Raw genomic sequence first — 22546 nt, 5'->3', positions numbered from 1 at the left:
GTGAAGACTGGAAACAGAGGAAAGAGAAATCTTGGAGGCAGATGAAAGATGATAGTGATTCAGCTTGATGCAATAGAGTGTGTGTTCCTTAAAACTCTGTTTCCTCCACAATCTGCAGAGTCTTGAAAATCTCTGGTGTTAGCAGATATGATTTAGAACCATTGGGAAAAATGTGCTTCTCCTCATTTACTAGTTTGGTTTATTAAATGATGACATACTAGACATGTATCAGAGATTCTGAAAGTTATTTTTATGGATAAATCTCGTGAGTGAACATAATATCTCTCAAGAAGAAAACAGATCACCTAAAGGGGATGTTATGGAGATCTTTCAAAATCATGAGTGGAATCATCTCTTTAAAAAGAGAGTGGAATGGGGGTTTCTGTGTCTTTCAATACAAGATCTAAGGTACATAAAATGAAATTACAATGAGGCGGGTTCAAAACACAAGGAGATTCTACTGCTTGTCACACAGACTGCAGTGCAGCTAAAAACCAATACAGATAAAGGGAAAAATGGGTAGACATATGTAGAATAAATCAGTTGGTGAATTAGACCTGGTTCCGACCCTGAACCACAAAGGGGGGTTTGAGAAGGCTTGGAAGACGTTTGCCACATCCTTACTTCGTCTGTATCTGCCATTCTTACTGATTTGTAGAGGCAAAAAGTATAACCAAATCCATAAGAAGGAATCTCCTGGGAGACAGAGAAGAACTGAAACCTGCCTCAGTTAGTGTACAGCTGAACTTGTTTCCCTATCGCTGCAAGGGTATGATGCAGAAGACTGTGTAAATCCCACCATAAACACGACCATGCCCAGTGCCACCCAGAAAACATCTTCAAGAACTAGCTCAGAATACAAGCTGGTCCAATGTGATTCCTCCTTTTCTGGTGGTAAGAGATATCCTTTCTGGGCATGACCTGAAGGTAAGGAATGGAATGAGCAGAGCACAGACATGTAGACATAGTTGAGGTGGACCAGTCAGATGTTGTGCAGCCTTATGTTCTGCATGAGGGGAGCCAGGGAGTCCAATGGGGCAGAGGAACAAGGAGCCCTGCAAGGACAGAATCAGGGATGGAGAGGAACTACTATATTTCTCACCTGAGGTTGGAGAGGATTGCAGGATTCAAGGAAGCCTTCATTTCCTTGAGCAAATGCAGACAGATGCAGAAGGTCATGACCATTGTTGGAAAAAAGACACACATCTAGAGGACCTGTAATCTAAACAAATCTACTTGTCTAAACTAGTCTAATTGTAATCCAGGCTAATTATTTTTAATATTACATTAAACAATTACTAGAAAAATGCACCTTTAATATGAGAGATGTTCATTACTCTTACCCTGCAGGTCACCTACCTCAGTGATGGAAGGTAGGAGTTTGATACCCTCAACAAACTGAATCCATGTCTAATCCAGTCCCTGGAAGTCTCTTGGTATCTTCTCTAGTCACATTTTAAGAAGTGTGTTACCAAACTTTGTAACACATTGTGGGTCTCAAGTGGACACATGTGCTTCTGAAATACAGAATGAGAACTTGTAAGACCATACTTAGACCACTGTCCTTAGTGTTTCGGTTTACCTGACCCTACTCAAATACATATTGAGTCTGCTAACTGCAATCAACTTTCTGCACAGATTGATGATGGCCATGGATGCTATTATGCACTGCTTAGCTGCCCACATGACATGCACTTCACAGCAAGCCTAAGCTCCCAGTCAAAGTCCTTGACTCTAGGAATTCAGGTGCTTAAATCCTTATTTGGATCTAGATCTTTGGTCTTCACATCTGTGTCTCTTTTCTCAACATTTAACAACAGAACCGATACCAATACATCATCTTCCAGGATATTGTTGAAGACAAGACCATCTGTAAAGGTTTAAATTTTAAAGCTCAAGGGAGACTGATTTGTATCTAATGTTATCTGGCTTTGCTTAGTCTATTGACAATTGCAGTGAGTAGGCGATGGAACTGTGAAACATGGTTTCGTGAGTAGCAAAATGGGAAACTCCCTTAACATTCAGAGCTGGCACTTAGTGACACAGTTTGTGGTTCCTTCTAGAGGCAGTTACAGGTATTTTTCACTATCAGATTAGCATTTGATTTTTTTCCCAGAGCTTGGTGAGCTTGGCCACTTTAGGTGTGGCAACCACCAGCAGAATAACCTAACACTAGAATAGGTCAGGTTCATACCAAATAATTATGTTCACACAAAACAGACCGAGCACCTTACAGATGACTCACCAATGCTTTTTCCCCAAAATTTCAGGGGGAAAACACTGTTTATTCTTTTAAATGTCAAGGTTGCTATACAGAAGAAAAGAAAAAACAGGTTTGAAGTCTTAATATCTGAACTGGAGTGCTAATTGCCCTAAATTGGGTGATTTTTCTTCTTCCACCTGAAATTAAAATGCCCAGAGAGCAATTTGGTTAAAGAAGGTGTAATTGGGGCCTGTGTTTTCATAAGACCAGAAATGACAAATTGTAGTGAATATCAAAACATTCTTCTTATTTTGCCTCTGACGTCTATAATGTGAAAGACAGTATTCAAATTCCTGTGGCACAGTTCAGAGGGATCTACAATAAAAAGCATCTATGAGTCAAGAAAAGCAAGGACTTGGTGGCAGCATCCCAGATCTCATCACTGTGGTATGTTTGTTTTTTAAATGGAAAAGTTTGAGTTTCATTCAGTTGCAGACATTACAACCCTGTATTACAACATCATACTGATATAATTACACTAGTAAATTAAGCCCTAAGCCCAACTACGTGGACTCTGTACCTTTTATGCAACTAAAATGGTATCTATATGTCAGATAACATATACTTCACAAAGAGAGAAAACACATTAAAAGAACCTGTAGAAAATATCCAGTTATGAAAAGCAGAAACAAAGTGTGTGAACATGGGCATGTGTGTGGTATGGAACGGTAAAAGACTAAGTATGCCAAAAAAGAATAAACTGGAAGGAAAGAAAAAATAAAATTCAAACAGTAACAAAAAAGGAAAACTTGTAAAATACAGCAAAGAAAATACAGGCAGTCCTTGTAATAGGGGGGAAAACATTCATAGGAATAAAAATGAAACATTTTAAAACTGGTAAAGACATGTCTTTTTATGCCTAAGATTAATGAACTAAAGGATGCTATTTTCAACACACACTAAAAACCAGCTAGCAGGAGGTCAACAACAGCAAAGGACAAAGCTTGTCCCAGTTAAAACCTGGCAAAGGAAACAGATCTTAGCAGAATGTATTGCGCACTCACTTCTTTCAAAACAGTGAGATCTCCACAAGCATCAGGATATAACTTATTTTTTAAAGACAAGGAATAAACACTTCACTACAGCCTAGAGCTCAATAAGCAATAAACCATCTGGGAAGGTTATTAGACTGTTTTCTGCAAGACCTCTTGCATTTTCTTCAAAAGCAGATGGTGCCTCTGGCTTCTGCTGCCAACAGGTTATTGGGGGGCAGAGACTGAGGGTGAGAGAAGCGAGGAGGCGAGGCAGGCAGCTGCCGGCTGGTGCGAGGACGCGTCCAGCTGGGCACGTGAAATGCCTCCTAAACCCTGAGCATCCCTGTGCCTGGAGCTGGCAAAGGGAGAGCTGCATTTTAGTGCTCCACTTTGGACTCATAGGCCGAAAGTGCGGGGGTAGGGAGGAGGTGGGGGACGGCCAGGAAAAAGGAGTTAATTTTCTTCTAACCTATGCTAGGATATAATTAATACAAGCTAAGCTCATCAGTTATAAACGCGTGTGCCTCGTTTTGCACGGAGCAGAGCAGCCCGGCCCCCACTGCTGCCGCTTCTGGCTGGCGAGTGATGGGGATAGGGCCGGGGACGCGGACAGAGCCGGTGCCACAGCGCGGGCTGCTCGCGGGGCCGGGGCTGGGCCCGGCCCGGCGCCAGCGCGGCCCCTCCCGCCCGCCCGGAAGCGCCGCGGGCCCGGGGCCGCCTTCCTGCGGCGCGGCTCCGCCTCTGCTGGGCAAGATGGTGGCGGCAGCGGCGCTGGGGGAGCCGTGAGCCGGTGCCCTCTCACGCCGCTCTCTCTCTCCCCGTCCCTCCCGGCCGCGATCGCCGCCGCCGCTGCTGCTTCGCGGCCGCCTGGCGGGTGTGCCCGGCGCGGCGGGCGATGCGGGCGGCGGGGCTGCGGGGCTGTGTGTGAGCGCGCCGCCCATGTGGGTGTCCCGGTGAGGCCGGGGGCAGCGGGAAGATGCTGCTGTCGCTGGTGCTGCACACCTACTCCATGCGCTACGTGCTGCCAGCCGCCGTCATGATGGGCACGGCGCCCACCTACATGCTGGCCTGGGGCGCCTGGCGCTTGCTCTCCGCCGTGCTGCCCTCCCGCTTCTACCGCGAGGTGGATGACCGGCTGTACACCATCTACCAGAGCATGGTTCTCTTCTTCTTCGAGAACTACACGGGCGTGCAGGTGAGCCGGCCGGGCCGGGCAGGGCAGGGGGGGTCCGGGGAGCGGCCGGCGGTGGTGCCGGCTCTGGGCTGTCCCCCCGGCCCCCTCGGGCCGCCCGCCGTGGGGCCCGCGGCAGGTGCGGCCGTGGCCTGTGCGCGGGACCGCAGAGGATCCGCCTCGTTCCGCAGCCTCCGCTGCTTCTCTGGTGATGCTTTTCACGGAGTGTTGGTGTTGTGTTCGTTTTGCAGGTCGGGGAAACGGAAGAGATGCGACACCGGTCGTGCTCTATCAGCACTTGAATGGCAGCCGCCTTTGCACACTTTGAACCCCTGTGGCCTGTGCTGCACATCTGTAGCATTAAATTGGCAGCAGATGAGAAAGCTGTCATCAGCTATAATTGTACATAACACACGTACAAGTTTTCAATAAATAGATTACTTAATCTCTCAATTATTACAGATTTTTAGTTTTCGTGCAGTCTGCCTCATGTCACTCTTTGGCCCTTAAATTTTGGATCAGCCATGGATTGTGATTATTCAGGATCTTGGTTTCAGGTTAATAAGTTGGAATTGGAGGCCTCTCTTGTATTTTCAGAGGGGTATTTGCATTCAGGTGATAATACCTCACAAAGTGCTCAGTGTTTGAGAGGTTATGTATTTGTCTGTAATTTGGAAAGTAGGCAAGGAGACTTTTAATTCTGCATGTAAAAAATAAATGACGCTTCCTGTGTCTAAACATGACCTTCAAAAAATTTTTAGTATACAGAAGGCTGTTTGAAGACAGTGTCAACTTTAGGTGCTTGAGAGCAAAGAATAGCAATACGTGTTGACAGATGACAGAGCTCATCTAAATAAGGTCTTCTCATATTCATGGCTAAGGCCTTTTTCCACTCTGTAATGAAGCATTTACTTATCAGGCTGGATCTCCCCTAGTTTCCACTCACGAGTGCAGTTGTAGGCCTTTCTTTCATACTGACTCTTGGGAAACCCACAAAGCCAGCTAAAGGTAGAAGAGTTGCACTGTTTGACATCAGAGTAATAGAATAGAAGAAATAGTCTTCTCATATTCATGGCTAAGGCCTTTTTCCACTCTGTAATGAAGCATTTATTTATCAGGCTGGATCTCCCCTAGTTTCCACTCACGAGTGCAGTTGTAGGCCTTTCTTTCGTACTGACTCTTAGGAAACCCACAAAGCCAGCTAAAGGTAGAAGAGTTGCACTGTTTGACATCAGAGTAAATAGAATCGATACAAAACTGAAGCAAGGTCTTCCTTTAGTGGTAGTTTTGATTCAGCTTGTAATTTATGCAATTTTGCATTATTTTGTGTTGTGCTTGATATATTTAAAAAAAAATAAGAAGGAGCAGTAGTTCACAAGTACTTATAGTTTTAGCTGCCTTCTGTTTTATGTAGTGTCTCTGGTGCAGATACTTTGATGTGTAGTAACACACCTTGGTCATTAACTGCTGAAAATAGTGGTATAGAAGTTTAACTTGATCTGTTCTAAGAATGAGAGCCAAAAATCGGTGTATAAATTGTAATGGAAAAGTACTCAGCTGCTACAACTGGTGTGCAGACAGTAGCAAACACTTAGAATTTTTAAGAACTTTTATCCAAAAAATGCCTGTGATATTAAAGAAAGGAAAATGCTAAGCAAAAGAAACAAAAAGGCAACCATCATCTGTTGACCTCTGTTTATCAATTGCATTGATAAACGTCATACAAACAGAAAAATTGTGATGATCAATTATAGGCCACTAACAGATCAAGTAGGAGAATATTGAAATAGAGATGTTTTGTCACAGTAAGCAAGAAATAATGATAAGAAGTTGTGGAGGAGGAGGCATATGTCATAGGATAAATAAAATAGTAACCATTACTGGAAGGTAAATAAAAGCTTGGAAAATACAATACATGTGTAGAGAGATAAGACCCTTAAAATCCATGTGTCATTTAACTGGAAGATAGTCCCCATTTGTTTAAGGGAGAGAAACAGGGTGTCCTTTCAGACCTACTCTAGTGAACACTGCACGTGTTTAAACTTGAAACTCACAGTGGAAAGTTAACCATGTGCCTGAGTGTGTGAGATTGGGATGGTAACCTGAGACCTACTGTGGATGGGCTGTCTTAAGGCATGTAATTAGATGCAGAAGTGTAGCATCATTAAACTTAATTCCAATAAACCAGCAAAAAATGTAGCTTCATAAAGGCAGCTGTAGGGCTCTACCAGCATTAAGGCACCATAAGGGTCATGAGAGGGAGGAATTCTGCATCTCTTTCAAGTCTATTAATTTACTCAATCGATTGAAGTGTGTTGGGGTGTTTATTTTTGTGACTGAATACATAGGAGGCAACCTCATCCGTCAGAATACTGAAACTTCTTGGAGTCTCACTCGAGTCGTTAGGATTTTACAGATGCTTAAATGACTTTTTGTTAGCACTGTTGCTGTCTTACTGTATTTAAAATGTCTTTAATGTTATATACTGTTTAGCATTCTTTGGTTTTACACTTAAGGTATTTGTGGTTTTTCAATACAAGAACATGCTGAACCAGTTGTGGATATTTGAAGTGTCTGATCTTAAAATAATTTTCCAAAATTCCCAGTAATGGTGAGTGTGTATTGATAGGGTAGAGTTGGTTGCAATCATAAACATGGATGACTATATTTTTGATTCAAATATTAGTGTATTGTGATATTTGTTTTCTGTTTATTTATCTATCAAGAGGTGATGTTTGTCTCTATCACTTGCTGTTAATCCATTAAGTATCTAAATCTGTCTCCCCCTCACAGCTGCATGCACAAGTGTATTTTTCTTCTTTTCTTTGTTCTTCTTGACTTGGATGTTCTTAGCCAATTCTTTAAAAACAAAAACTGGTTCATGCTAGGAAGGCTTTTTATCTTTATAGCAAACTCCTCTGTTTTGAAATGTAACTAAGTAAGGTGATAACCTGGTCTGCATGATAGAAAATCTTGAAATACTAATCTTTCCATTTCTCTTAAGTATTTGACTTGAGATAGAAAATAATTGCAGAGCTATAATTGCTGTGAGCTCTGGATATTTTAGGTCTTAGAGAGTGGCTCATGAAGTAACTGTAAAAGTTTTTTACTTGGTAAGTAAAAAAGTATTTAGTTGTAAATACTTTATCTTTTTGAATTTTGGTCAGACTCTTTTTTCCACTGAAACAATTTTGTTTTACAAAGCCTAAGATAACTCAAGTTTACTTGGCATCAGTTTAGGTTTTCCAATAATATTAGAATTCATTAACGAATTGCCAAAAATAGTCCTTTTTGCTGACTGTCATGCAAGAGTTGGCAGTAGAAGACTGAAGAACCAGTATTGAGACTACAGAAAGCTACAACAACATCCCAGGGCTGTGAGGTAAACTCGACAAAGCCAGTATGACTATAAAGTAAAATCCTGTAATTCTGTGTAAATTTGTCAGTGCAATTACAGTTTAGCGGGCATCCATGAATTCTATTAAGCAGTTATAAATAAATTAATTAATCTGTGGCATTGTTACAGTGCTCCTCAATAATCTCTAGGATTATATACTCAGAGTAATGAAATGTGTAGATGTGGTATTAGAAAGTGGCACAGAGAGAACGTCCCTGCTTTGGCCCTGTGTTGCTTCACACCTCTCCTGCCATAAGGTGCAGGTGCTCTACCGTTCTGTTTTATAGGAGGAATATTGTATAAAGTTAAAATAATTCTATGTAAAGAGAGTCTCAGAGAGCAAAGCATGTTAATTTTATCAGTGATGAGCTAAAGCAGTCAGTGGTACAAACAGGTACAAACTCATGCACTTTGGAGGACTTGCATCTGCTGGGGTGTTTGGCCCCAGGTTTCTGAATCATCAAGTAGCTGATGAACTGTGGCTGTGGTACTGCTTTTCTCTTTACTGTGTCAGGGGAGTCTGGTCCCTTCCATTTCAAACAGGCTATAAGCAGTTGAATCTTGCCATAGAATGTGAAAACCAGGATGGCTGCAAATATGCGTGTGATTAGAGCAGTTGAAGGGCTGAAAGGACTAGTAATTCAATATGATGAATGCTCTCATCTCTCTCTGACCCTGAGTGTCTTATCCCAGTTGCTGTCAGGGTGATGAAATTAATGCCTATTGTGTTTGTGCACATGTTTCAGATCAGATGAGGACTAAATGTTCTTCAACTTTTTTTGTTGTAATTGTGTTTGATATTTTGTACTGAATGCTGGTGAAGAAATTATAAAGAAATCATCACTCATACTGCTTCCTAAAGGATCATTTTCATCTGAAAGGTTTTGACAATTGAATGAAATCCATAATTGAATTAATGCTGATGGATTTTGTTCAGTACTTGTGTCAGCTGTGTTCCCTACCCCCACTTCCTGATGAATAGAATTTTTTGGAAGCGGTGTTTTTATTAAAGACATAATGAAATTCTGCTTTTCATTGGCTTTACAGGACTCTGGAAAGGCTGTAAGAATCAGATAATACCTCAGTGTTGTTTAGTAGAGCTAAAAAATTATTTTATAAAGTACAAGAGATGCTTGTTTAACAGAGGGGTGTGCTTCCTGGATTGATATTGAAGCTTGGACTTGCTGTGTCTCAATAGGGTTGAAAACTACTTAGGTTTAGAGCAAACTAAAACTTTGTGAAGCAAATGTGCCGCAGAACTCTTGACAATACTTTCCAGTGGAGTAGAGCCTGGGATTCTTTTCATACCTTGGCTTCCTAGGAAATGTGTGAGGAGAGCTTGGTGTCTGAGATAGGGATGGATGCTTAGTCTTGGAGCTGTTGACCAATTTGCAGTGAAAGTGAGTGTCTCTGCCCATCTCTGTTCCAGGACAGCAACCTTCCCAGACAAGATTATCTTTACTTACTTCTTGCTTTTCCTTTTGAAGCTGTTCAGCTGTCCAACAGGTAATTCTTGAGGGCCCAAGGTGGAAGTGGGAGGGCAAGAGGCAGCGCAGGTTTGACAGCCAAGTTGCAGCATACAAGGAGGTGCTCTGGTTGCTATTGGTGAGGTGGTTTGCCATCTCTTAGGAACCTGGTTCTTCCCTCTCTGCGCTGGGGGAGGCATAATAACTAGGCTTCATCATAGCAGGGTGAAGGTTTGGTTTGTGACTGCTTCCTGTTGGTAGATGCTAGTGACAGGGTTTGGCGTCTCTTTAGATGAGGACCCATTTCCCAGGTAAATCAAGTAACCAGAAAGTCCAAAGGAAACATGACTTTTCACCCTTCTTCAGTTGTATTTGGAAGGAAAGTGCTGGCAGTTGCATTTTGGCATGAGCCTAGGTATCTGAACCTGCTCTTGAATTTCCTGAGCTCTCTTCCCTGTGTGGCAGCTCAGGAGTGGGAGGATTCTGGAATGGTGTGGGAGCTGAGCGGGAAGGTGCAGAGCTGCCATCAAGGCAAACCTCTAAGCTCGGGCTGGAGGTGAGCAGCCTCCGAGGGCTCGAGCTTTCCTCGTTCACGTAGCTTGTGGCAGTAAACCCCAGTACCTGCTTACATTGCTGCTTTGTGAAACAGTGCTAGCTGTTGTAAGGCATGTTGAGAGGTTAAAATAATCATACTTGTAACTTAATTGTGATGGTAGAAATAATGAAGTAAAGGTCTTGAGGGAGTGATAGAAATGTGGGGACTGGTGCAATGCAAAGACTGAAAAGAAACTAGGAGAAAGGAAGGGAAATGTATCATGTTTGTGTGGTAAATTTTTAAAAGAAGCCCAGTGAAATTTTTCTGGCTCCATTAAGAGGGTTTACCTTGCTTCATTTCATTAGAGATTTCAGTGTACAGCTGTCTCCAGGCATATATGTCTTTTGTAGTACACAGCTAAGTTCTCTGTGTTATTAGAACAGAAATTAAGTGATACCTGCTAAGCCCAAGGGATGCAGCTTTCAAATTGAGATGCATGCCTAATTTTAGACAATTACGTTCAACTGTGGTATGAGGTAGCAAAAATAGATAGATTAGATACATTGACTTTGTGCTCTTTCTGTTTTAGATACTTCAAACCAGATATTCGCATATATCTTCATTTTTTTTTCTGTGCCTTTGACTGTAGATCTGAAGGTGAAAGTGATGTCCTTCAGGACTCTTGTTCAACAATATGCCATCTAGAGTTCTAGTCTATTGCAGATCTGGCTTTGGGGCAATCTGGAAAGAATTTTGTATGGAGAGGCTGTTCTGCATTCAGTCCTGGTCCTGATCATCCTCCACTTACTGCCTGATCTATGAAAAATAAAATAAATAAATAAAAACTGTAGTCTAGTTATCATTTTCAGAAATCAAGTATCAGCTATCTGAACCAAAACTTCTGTTTGTACTAACTTTCTGTTAGTAGCTTTGTGTGGAAATTTGCCTAGCATATGTTTCATAAATGGCAAGTCACAACTGAATCTGAATTTCATATCAGCCTTATCTGTCTCAGTCTGCAATTTAAAAAAAAGTGTGTTTACATTTTTAAATTAGCTGCATGTATTTATGAAATTATCAGAAAGTATGTGTCAGATAGGAAGAACTAAGGAGTCAAAGGGCACATTTGAATGCTCTTACAAATTCTGATTCCAAGTATTTGACCAGTAAGTTTTGCAATCTCATGGTTTGGTTTTAAAATTTTCTATTTAAATATACTTTATTTTAATATCTTTAGATTTTTGGTATATGGGTTTTTCAATACTGTATGTCCTGACTTAGCATAATTTGTTACATTTGAAAATAAAAATTGTATTTATCACTATTTTTTTAGCCAGCATTAGTTTTATACCCTATACTCTTTTTGTGTTTAACTGTGTTCTGGTATATGCTAGGCTGTGGAGTTTTACAGTGCTCTTCCATGCCCTTCTGCTTACATAATATGTCTAGATACTTTATGTAAGGATGATTGTTAATTTAGATGTTTTTTTCTCCTGGTACTCTACCATCAGATGCTCTTCTTGCTAAAAGAAGATTCTGTTCATAGTTAAACTTTTGACTGCACTTATTTCAAACTTTTTGCCGTAGGCTTGCAGGTGGGATATCCCTTTTTTTCTCAGTTTTAGTTGTGTTAGATAAAGTAGGCTCAGATGTCAGGGATTTTGACATTACAATTACGAGGAAGCATAACTTCTCAGGGAAAAAATACTCTTTAATCTCTCTTCTGTCATTTTGAATTTATCCTATGAAGGGATTTGGTATAAAAAGCCAGGGGAATTATTTTCTTTTGTTCATTTCTGTCATATACTACTTGTCATCTTCTCTGTTACAACTAGATCCTTTGTGGCAGTAGGAAATAAGCATTTATGCTAGTTTGATTTTTTAAATGTAAAATAAACTGCACATGATTTGGTCAAATTTGTATTTTAGCTCATTACTAGATATAAAAAAAAATTAGTTTGGATTGCTTTGAACTGTATTGTGGTAGTTGAAATAATTTTAGCTGGTGAACTTATGGATTGACTTGAATTCTTTCTTACTTTGTTCCATTTCTTATGGCTACGAGGGAATCTGAGGGCATGTATGTTTCTTTTTGAGTAAGCAAACAGTGCATAGTTCCAAGCAAGCTGCACGTGAACTGGCTCATTCGCATGCTGTGGTGGTGAGCAGATGAGAGTGATTTTAATGTGGTGATTTTTGCGGCTGATCAGTTTACTGGGTTCAATTCTGGAGGCAGAATTGTTGCAGATACCTCCCTACATGTTCTTATGCTGTGTAGTGATTCCTTTGCCTCACTGTTCACAAAGTGCTTAAATTCTATATACTTACTGACGATGTGTGGAAAAGCTTTCAAAAATCCTATTCCACAATCACAAGCAGAGACTTGAGATGTTTCATAATCATCCTCATTCACGTCAACTCACTGATAGCTTCACAACAGCTTTCAGTCTCTACTTGATACAAATACTTGTAACAATATTACAACTAGAGATGCAAACCCTCCGTGGAGTCCAAGGCATTTAAAAACAAAGTTCCTGTTACAAAGAGCTCTGGCTGGAGGAAACGCTGCAGAGTGCCACAAGGTTTCCTGCTCATGTGTGGTGGGCGAGGGTATTTCCAGAGTGAGCTTAAATGGACATTACATATTTTCCACTACAGAAGGGTAATAAAGTAAACAATGGCTACATTAAGTGTGGGTTGCTTTTGCCCTTCTTTTAAGGAAATTACAAAAATATGCATGAAGAAGTCTCTAGAGATGCAAAAGGCTTATAAAGGAGGCTTTCTCTCACTGAGACAGGTGGAATACTTACTTTCACTCTTGTACTATGTTACTTTCACTCTTGTACATGTTCAGATTTTATGTAATACCAAGATGTCGAACGTTCAGAAAAACACTCCTGTTGAAATCTCATCATATAAATAATAACCTTTCCGATATGTCTGAAGTATATGCAGTTATTATTTTAAAAATTTCATTACTAGTGATTTATGATGAAAGTTGGGTACTTTGATTTTTCCCAGGTGGTCATTGATTGAAATGGTGGATTTGTGCCATTGAACTGCACTGTAATCAAAAGCAAGTGATTTGGAGAAAGATCTGTAAATTATTTGGGCACTGAAAATAGGATTTTTTCAGACTTTAGATGTCAGAATCTTAAAATTAAAATCATGGTAAATCTTGGGGGGGTTTTCCTGTTATCGGCTGGAACATTTAAGATATACAGATGCTTATTTTAAAATTTTCTTAAGGATTCATCAGAGAGCTAAGGAGTACAAGGGACAATTATCTTTAATTCTGCTCAGAATCTGTAAAGCCTTTACAGTCAGCATCAGAACAAAATTACTTTTATACATGTATCTAATATATGGAATGAAGTATGACCAACCACTCATAAAAGTTTGTCAATTTAGACCATAAGGCTAAAAGGCTTATTTTCTTATGAAAATAAGAATGTACAGGCTTCATATTTAACATCTCATGATATGATTTATTCCTACTTAATCTAAATAGGTTGCTACTATAGTTTTCTTACAAAAAGGAAATTAATGACAGTAAGTGTATTTTCTAAAGTTCTATGCTCTCTGGTTGAATCAAGTCACAAATGTATTTAAAAAATAAATTGAATTACATTATGTATAGGAATCTTTTCAATATTCTCCAGAGCTGAATCTCTTAGCAATGTTCTTTTCCACTGAACCCCAGTAAAATACATAGCTGCAGAATGTTTGAAAGAACTCTGCTTCAATGAAATGGATTATTTTGTGATTTTATGGTTTGCTACTGAGCTTGCTAGAGCTGTCTGAGCAGCAGACTTCAGACTTGTGCAATTCTGTGTTGAGCAGATAGTCTCTAAAAAGGTTATGACATGTAGCAAAAGTATGATCGTTACCTTAAAGCTTTGTGTCCTATAGGTATTTTTAGAAAATTTATAAACTTTTTTTCAGATCTAGAGAAAATGCAACTTATAACATCAAAGTCCTTCCTCTTCTGTTCTATTCATATTCCTTTTGCTGTACGTAAGTGAAACCTGTATCTGTTAAATGAGAATAAAAGTGCTTCTTTGTCTTTTGCGAAGAAAAAGAAACATTTAAAATGCTTATAGTAAGACATCTGAAAACCTGTGATATTTGTCAGCCCCAAGTACAGATTGCCTATCTGTATCCTTTCTTGAGCCTGCTTCTGGTCAAACAGGGTAAATAGATTCTATGGTCTGAGGTGCTTTCTTTGGCAGCTGAAAGGACTTGAGACATGAGGCAGGTTTTTGATGCCTGCAGCAGTGCTGCAGGGTTCATGCTTGTTGTTTTGGTGGTTTGTCATGCAAGCTCCACCCTTTCACCAGAAAATTGTATCCAGAGTTTGTAACAAACAGATCAGAAATACGTTTTAGGATGCTATTTATTTTTGTAGACACGCTGTAGTAGTGCCCAGCTAACAGAGATGCTCTTGGCCCAAAGAGCACACAGTCACAATTATTAATCGAGAAGTGAAGTGGAGAGAGGTGCATTTTGTGAGGATAGTACAGCTGAGTAGGAAGTCTGTGTGGTCCTTTTTAAGTGTTGATATCTTGACACCTTCTTCAGAAGAGGGAAGGAATGTTCTCCCCCTGTTATCCTGCTTTTATCCCTCTTTCCAGTTTCTATTGCCTGTGCTTGAAGCTGATGTTTTTCCTGAACACAGTGCTCTGCTTTCACAAAGTACTTCAGTAAACATAAGTTTGCTGAACTAACAGCAAAGATGGGAACATCATTCTTTAGTTCACATCTGATTTCTTTGAATAGAGAAGGGAGGAGGGTTAAGAAGTCTGAGGAACCAAGACTGAGTGTGCTGGTGGACTGATAACCAGATGAGTTGGCCCAAGTTTTTACCAGCAATAACCAGTTGTATTGCCTTAATGCTGATGAAGCAGAAGTCACACTATCAGAAGATCTGCTTGCAGAGCAGCTTCTAACTGCTCCCATTATCAGCCACATCCAATTACAATATTAAGGTAATCTCTTTGCTAGGACCTTCATGTGATCACCAGTTGACCTGCAAGCAGATCTTCTGATAGTATGTTACTTTTACCTACATTTTTTTTTTTTTTTTTTTTGCCATGGCAGTGTTTACTGAGCTGCTACTGCTAGGATGTGATTAAATTATCTGTTTAATTTTCTTTGGTATGTAAAGATTTCATAAGCAAGAAATAAAATTCTTAACTCTAAGTTAGGAGTGTCCACCTTGTTTCAGTGAAAACGTGTGCAAATTATGGGTTATTTGGGTGTGGCTGCCATGCAGGACTGTTTCATATTGCTACGTGACCTACCACAATTAGCAAAGCTGTTGTCGAGTATGTTGCACTGGAAAAAGCAGTCTAGTAGGGAAGCTGAAACTGGTGTCACCAGATCACCCAGGAGCTCCCATTTGCATGCCTAGATCAGCCTATCACTGAATTAGCACATTCTTCCAGAAGAACTACTTATAACTTCCTGCTAATTCATCAAAGCTTCACCTGGACAGGACACCCTGAGATGTGTCTTGTGGCTGCTGAGCCTGTGAACAGCTTGGTGTATGGCATCCATGGAAGCTGGGTACCAGCCTTTCCACAGAAGGGATCTAATAGAATCCAGTTTCCTGTATTTGAGACTTCACTGTATTGAGTTTGACAGTGCTGCTGTGTAAACAGATGTGAAAGGCCCACATTAGTACTAACTGTATTACCCATTACTGTGAACTGGGCTGTGAAGCAACCAAAACATGGCTAAAAGCACACATTTCAGAGTTGTGTACACAAGTAATATTTGCAGTGTTAGAGTTTACATCTGCATTTTAAACATTTTCCCTCAAATATCTGCTTACTTTGGCTTGCTTTGTTGTTCTTCCTATTGACTTGTTTTCTTTGCTTGACTTCATTGTGCCTTTTTTTTTTAACAGCAGATTCTGTTCTAAATGAACAGGTTTCTCTCTTGCTTCATTGTGGCTGACAGGCCACTTATCAGTTTATTAAGCTGATAGATAGGTAGAATATATGTAAACTGTAGTGTCTGGAGAGCTGTGCATGAAATATGTGAAAATTCAAATTGCCTCCCAAGCATGTCCTTCATGTCCTGCACTGCTTCCTCGGCACTGGCTGCAGGGGAAAAGGCCACCCCTGCTGATGCTCTGCACATCCTGGGAGCAGCACTGCTCCTCTAGGAGGGCTGGGAGTCTTTAAGCCACTCTGATCTTCAGGTTGCATCCAGAGGGGCTTGAATACAGGTGGGCGCTGTGGACTGCTGTTCCTGCACTTCTGTCCCAGGTGAGTCACTCCAGTGCTGCCTTACAGCACAGTGCTGGAAGCGCCAAGGTATGGGTCGATCCCCATATGGGCATTTGCGTAAGAGGTGAACTTGAGGATCCTTGTGGATCCCTTCCAACTCAGAATATCCTGTGATTCTGTAATTCACTGTGGCCCCCAAGCATCTGTACCAGCAAAATGAGAAAGAGTTAGAGGCTGCACAGCCTTTGCAGCAAGGAATTCTGCGAAGTTAGCTAAGAAAAACAGCAGGGAGTCCAAGGTTTTCTGGAGGCTATGAAGAAGAGGACTGTATTGTTTCCTTCTGCAGCTATAATATACTTTAGGTGCTGTGGTTTACCTAAACACATCAGATGGCCAGAAATTGGAGTCTTGTCCTGAGCAGACTCTTCTCCTGCTTATACACAGGCAGGTTAATTCCTCAGACACCATCTCAAAGGGAAAAGGACATTTCTGTAGGATTCAAAGCTCTTAACTGTTACCCTTCTGTTTTGGATGGTGAATATTTTCAGAAGCCTGATAAAGCAAAAATGCTTTGGTCTCAGGAGAGCTGCGTGGGTGCCCGCAGAGTAAGTGTCTCCTGGGACTGCAGGCTGGAAGTTGCCATTCTTAGCTACTTGTAGTAACAGTTGTAAGTTTGTAGCTCAGTTCTTTAACTGAGTGTCTAAGGTGAATAGCTGTTTGCTGGCCTTTGATGAACTGTGTCGGCAATTCCTCGAGATCAGTGAGATGGGCGGTGCTGAAGTGGATGATGCAGATAAAGCCGGTGCATCCTCTTAGGCTGAGCCATCTGAGCAAACAAAATAGAGCTTTCAGATTTTCTCATTCTTACCTTTGCTTTGAAATAAAACATCCAGGTTTTGTGTGTTTAATGAGAACTAATATAAATAAGATTTTTTTTTCTTTTTTTAGTTCTGTACAATGGTTTGGCTGTGTGTTTTATCATGAGTAAAAGATTTTGGTCCATTACATGCAAACACATCTAACCCTTAGGGTAAGCCATAATGTTGTGCATAGAAGTTGTTTACAGGAACAGTGAGTGGGTGTTCCTCTGGGGTTAAAAAGTGAACTAGATCCAATCTTACTGAAATAAAAAATTACACAGATTAACTGTTATATTTGGCAGACACTGGCATATATATTTTTTTATGGGAATGATCCTTTATATTTGTTTTTACCCATGCAATAGTCCAAAGCAAATGCTTTAAATTGTGGGTCTGATTGCACTGAGATTTTGACTTGGTACATTAAAGTGGAAATATTTAGAAGTTGAAGTTAAAAATTGTATATTTCAGACCCTGTTTCTTGTGTGGGGCAGCTCTTGGGGTCAAGGGCAGGTTTTGTTTTCCTCTTGTTCTTATTTTTTTTTTTCTACATTTTAGAAAAGCTCAAATAACATTCAGGACCTTCTGGTTTAATGATTTGTTATATTGGGCCTTTTCTCTTACTCTAAAATTCTCTTTGCCAGAAACTGCATAGTGGAGTCTTAACTTGAAATTAAAGAGAGTAGTATTTATGGACATCATGCGTAACAGTGCTAGGAAAGCGTACACTTGTGAAATGAAGTTTTAACTCTATAAGTGAGAGTAGGAGGATTTATTTCTGAGGAATTTGTGCATCTGAACTGTAAGGTCAACCCTCTGACTGCTACCTTGCTCTAAACTCTGTGTGGTACCTAGTGTCAGGTTATAAATTCTGGTACTTCAATGAGAAGACTACTCCTATAGCAGAATCTTGTTCAAATTTCTCAGATACTGTTCAGACCATACTTGTCAACTGACTTGTTACAAATGTTGTTCAGTTAGAATTTATTGTGCATGCCTTTTCTTTTTTGTTTTTGGAAAAAAATAACTCAAGTTATATCCTCTTTTACTCTATGCTGAATAATCTCTTGCTCACATATTAACTGAGATCTCAGTTCGCCAATATCTGGTTTTGGCCTTGAAAACAAAACTTGATCGACAGTGTGGTTGTATTTTCAAAGAAGAAACAGCAGGAATGTGAAACATACAGTGTTTTTGTGGGGTTTTTGCCTAGAGTTAACAACATGAGACAATAGCCATCCACTATCACAGGCTACCTGAGAGATGGACAGAGTTTCCAGAAATGCTGATATAGAGACCTCCTATAAGGATCAATATGAGACTTGGCATATAAATGATAGCAATTAAGATATGAATGTTAGTTCTTCCTGATGAAATTACAGTATTACCCAGACTAAGGAAGTGATGAAAATAAGTGGGTAAACCTTCCATATAGCACTTTGCTTTTTTGGTAAATGGAATAATTTCAAAGTAGCATTTTTGTCTGATACAGCCAACTTCTAGAAACAATGAGTACATCCATTGGCAGAACAATGGTGAATGCCTACCTAGAATGTACTGGTTAGAAAAACTATGCTTCACTAAGTAATGAAAATGTTTGTTAAATGTAATTGAACAGCTGGATTGGTTCTTCAGTCCAGAATTAAAATTATTTTCAAGTATAAAATGAGAAATTAATTAATTTAATGAATCCATTTTAAAATGGTGACCAAGATTCTAGCATCAGCATCTTGTTTTGTAGTCATGCTCTCAGAAGATTATTTCGCTAGTAGACCATTGCCTTTCAGGGATGAGACACTACAAGGCTGAAGTGTGTCTTTAATATAGCAGAGGAAAAACATATAAAAAAACCCTGCTATTTGGAAGCCACAGGCTAATTTAAAGGCACCCTTTAACCTCACTCTTCATGGTTAAAATAATGGCAAATGGTTGAGATTTTGTTCTTGATTTAATCCAGGAAAATTTACCATTTTAGGTTGAATGACAGCAAGTGTCTGGATAAAGTGTGTCTTATTCATTAGATGTATAAATAAATGGTGATTTTTGTACACGTCTGTGATTCCCCATTAACTTCAATTATATTAATATAGGAAGCTTGTGGCTGAAGGTCACATTCCATGGATCCAGTTCTGGGGCTATGGCACAAGAACAGAATAAGTTTCTTAAGCCCACATTAATATTTACAGCTTTGTTGATAAGACAGTTGTCTGTGCGGTGGGTACTGATGTAGTGATAGCGTGTTTGTCTGTTAATGATGCTAATTTGCTGACAGTTTTCTTAGTAAAAAGCCTATTACTGCATTGCTTCTCATCATTGCCTAATGCTATGAAAATAAATTATAAAGTAATACTGCATATTTTTTTTTTTAGGTAATTATCTACGGGGATTTGCCAAAAAATAAAGAAAATGTAATATATTTATCAAATCATCAGTGTACAGGTTTGTAATTTGTTTTCTTAACACTTTTATAGATTTTAAAAATCTGCTTGTCTGTTTGCTGTGTCTCTTTCCAGGCTTGCCCTAACAAGCAAGAACTTCTAGCTCAAAAACCTTTTATGACATTTATACATACAATATGTACTTTTTGTTTCATCAGTGGCAATTAAGAGGTAATTTAGCTGATTGCTTTGGGCTTTTGTTGCTGCAGTTGATTGGATTATCGCGGACATGCTGGCGATCAGGCAGAACGCGCTTGGGCACGTCCGCTATGTCTTGAAGGATGGCTTAAAATGGCTTCCACTGTATGGGTGGTACTTTTCACAGGTGAGCCACTTCACTCTTTCCTTGCTGTTTGTGAGTCAAACATGTAAGATGTACTTTCTCCCTGTTTTCCATTGCATGCTGTGAAGGTGTAGTTCTGAGCAGGCATTCAATTATTTAAACATGAAAGCAACTGGCTTCACTCAGTGTAGTTAGATGTGTATCTTAGTTAAGAAACAGTTACTAAAGATTCAGTTTACTTTTCTAAATGAATACTTACTATGGATAGAATAAAACTTTAGAGTCTTTTAGGAGTATTTCAGAATATTCTGAAACTTTGTTCTTTTTACAGTCTAAAGCTCCAGTGTGTAGTCATGCTCTCAGAAGGTTAGCAGAAGGTGTAAACAGATGTTTTTTGCTCTGTATCATGCTACAAATTGGGAGTAAATTGACATTACTGTTTAATGTACTTCTTTGTATTTCAGTTATTTAGGTTTTAAGCACAATATAAAAGAGAAAAATTGGATCTTCGCGTAGTGTGGAGGAAAGGCAGATCCTGCCTCCTTGAAAATGGTGATGGTTATTTTGGACTTCAATTAAGCAAAAACCTGAGTCTAACAGTATTCCCACCTTTTTCTTTCTCCTCTTTCTGCATAATATTCCTTTTGTTACTCCTAGTCTGAGAGCTCAACCTGATGTGACTCAATTTTATACAATTACTGAGAAACAGTGGGCTATGTTCACTGAGCAGCCACCATACTGAGTGGATATGATCTTCAGTCTAAAATGGTGGAGACTGGTGTAGATGGCTTGTTTCCCTAAAATCCTCTGTGAATTTGTCATGTCTGCTCTTTGCTTTTTCTGAAAGCAGACCTATTTCTATGTGAAACAAAATAAAATGTAGAAGTGGATAGTTTTGGAAGTACTGGCCTTTTTCTAGGTGAGCAGAAATGGCTTCATGGTACTTATCTCAGGGTTTAGATGTGTGCTTAGTTATTAAAATAGAAATGGATAGCGTTTTGGGTAGTGGTTCCAAAGTGTTTGTTCAATAAGACTTCTCTCCTTTGTCTTCTCCATTTGCTTTTAATGTGCTCTCTGAATATTAATCTGCTTTCTGTCCTTCACCTCATTGCCCAGGCAAAGAAATGAAAAATAAAACAACAACCCCCCAAAAAACCCCAAAACCCCAACCAAAACAAAACAAAAAAACACCCACATACATAGGAGAATACTTCTAATACAATTAGACAGTTTGATTGAATTGACTGTCAATCCTGTCCAAGAGGGCAAGAAGGTGGAGAACATTGAGAAAAATATTATGCTGGGTATGATTGGAACTATATATTAATTTGTAAAGGAGTGTATGAAGAGTAGGCAACTACAAGTGTATGTCCAAATAGGAGGATTTACTCTCCCTCATCTTTGCAGCACATCCAATGTCTTCAGTTTCATGGTTGAAAATCTTTGTTGTCTTTTGGATGAGCACTTTAGTGAGTAGGCTGTAGATCTGGGCTGGAGCATGGGTGATTGACTTTTTTTCTGCTAAATGCAGTATGTTTGGAGAAGTATATGCTGCAGAGAAAATGAGAAAACTATTCACAATTTCTTTTATTGGTAGGTCTGCTGTTCCTGTCCCCTAAATAACTACAAACTGTCAGACCCTGTCATACCTCACTAAGTGTATGCATATGGAGAAAATGGAATTCTCACTTGTCTAATGCTTGCCCTTAATGCTTCTCTACATTTTTTGTCCACCAAAGTGACTGATCTGCTGCATGGAAATATTTTGCTCTTTGTTCTTGCCTTTAGTCATTACAGTGGTGGTGATTTAAGTCTGCTTTAATTAAAATACAAACAGGATATATATATTCCACCCACTATTACTAGATTTCTGGAAATTTTTTTTCAAGATTTTGGAAAATTACTTTTGCTATGTGGAATATCTGGTGCTCAGTTTCCTGAGCTGTATATTGACTGTTAAAAGGAGGTTCCTGTGGAAATTAATCTGAATGTCACCTACATTTTTAATTAAAACATGTATATATTAAATAAAATCTATTCAGTTTTGGACTCCTCAAAAAAGAAAACCTCTGCAAGATTTAGTGGGGGATGATTATATATACTTTTATATATATATTTAAATCAGTGACACAATTGACAGGCAGTGGTGATGCATATAGGGCTAAATGACTGAGACGGGATGCAGAACGCCTGCAGTGCAAGCTAATAGGTATTTTTATTGTTTTTATCACACCAAACAGTGCAAAAACATAAAACACTTCCTGCCCTTCCTGTTGATGTTCTGTCAGTGATGTCACTTACACTCCACTAAAAGTTTCCAGAGCCACATAATTACGCCATGCTTACGGAATTCATATTCCCTTCCTCAGGTAAACATCCTGTTTGGAAATAAACGTGTTCTGGATGTCCAGGAGAGCAAAATTCAGGCACAAAGGAAGTATATTTGTAAACACAATCCATTGTTGACTGAGAGAGGGGCTTTTAAAGTACAGTGGAAAAAAATTATAACCTTAAAAACAGTACTTCCAGAAATCTGTTTTGAAGAGCGTTCATATATTTGATCTCTTACTGAAAAGGAAATGCAGTACAAGTTGGGGAATTTGAGCTATATACAATCACATATCTAGCATTCTTCTTTGAGGCATCTATCTAATAGCAAGGAAAGAAAAGAAACACTTAAATTAACCTATTATATTCCAAATGTGATTTATTAAGTAGAACTGATTTATTTTCCTAAAACTGTCTTTATTATTTTTGGGTAGATCTGAAATATTTTTTTGCCTCTATCATTTGCTATCAAATCATTTCATCACTCCTATTTGCTTATACTATCCAATTTGTTTATATTTATCTTATACCTCTGATGAGGCTGGGATGTAATTTTGAAAATTATTTTTGATACCCCACAGTTTGCTTGACTTTC

General features: G+C 39.4%; 1 protein-coding gene across 1 annotated transcript in view; it reads left to right on the top strand.

Moving 5' to 3' along the window:
• The first annotated feature begins 3930 nt into the window (after window positions 1-3930).
• AGPAT5 (1-acylglycerol-3-phosphate O-acyltransferase 5) overlaps window positions 3931-22546 on the top strand; it is a 55485-nt gene continuing 36869 nt past the window's right edge. The window contains exons 1-3 of the mRNA XM_053974252.1: window positions 3931-4432; window positions 19272-19341; window positions 19550-19665. Of these exons, the coding sequence (XP_053830227.1) occupies window positions 4214-4432; window positions 19272-19341; window positions 19550-19665 (405 nt within the window). The 5' untranslated portion in view covers window positions 3931-4213. The remainder of the gene's footprint in view (window positions 4433-19271; window positions 19342-19549; window positions 19666-22546) is intronic.

Source organism: Vidua macroura, chromosome 3, assembly GCF_024509145.1.
Source record: "Vidua macroura isolate BioBank_ID:100142 chromosome 3, ASM2450914v1, whole genome shotgun sequence".
Taxonomy (NCBI): Eukaryota; Metazoa; Chordata; class Aves; order Passeriformes; family Viduidae; genus Vidua; species Vidua macroura.
This window is presented reverse-complemented; position numbering and strand designations above follow the sequence as displayed.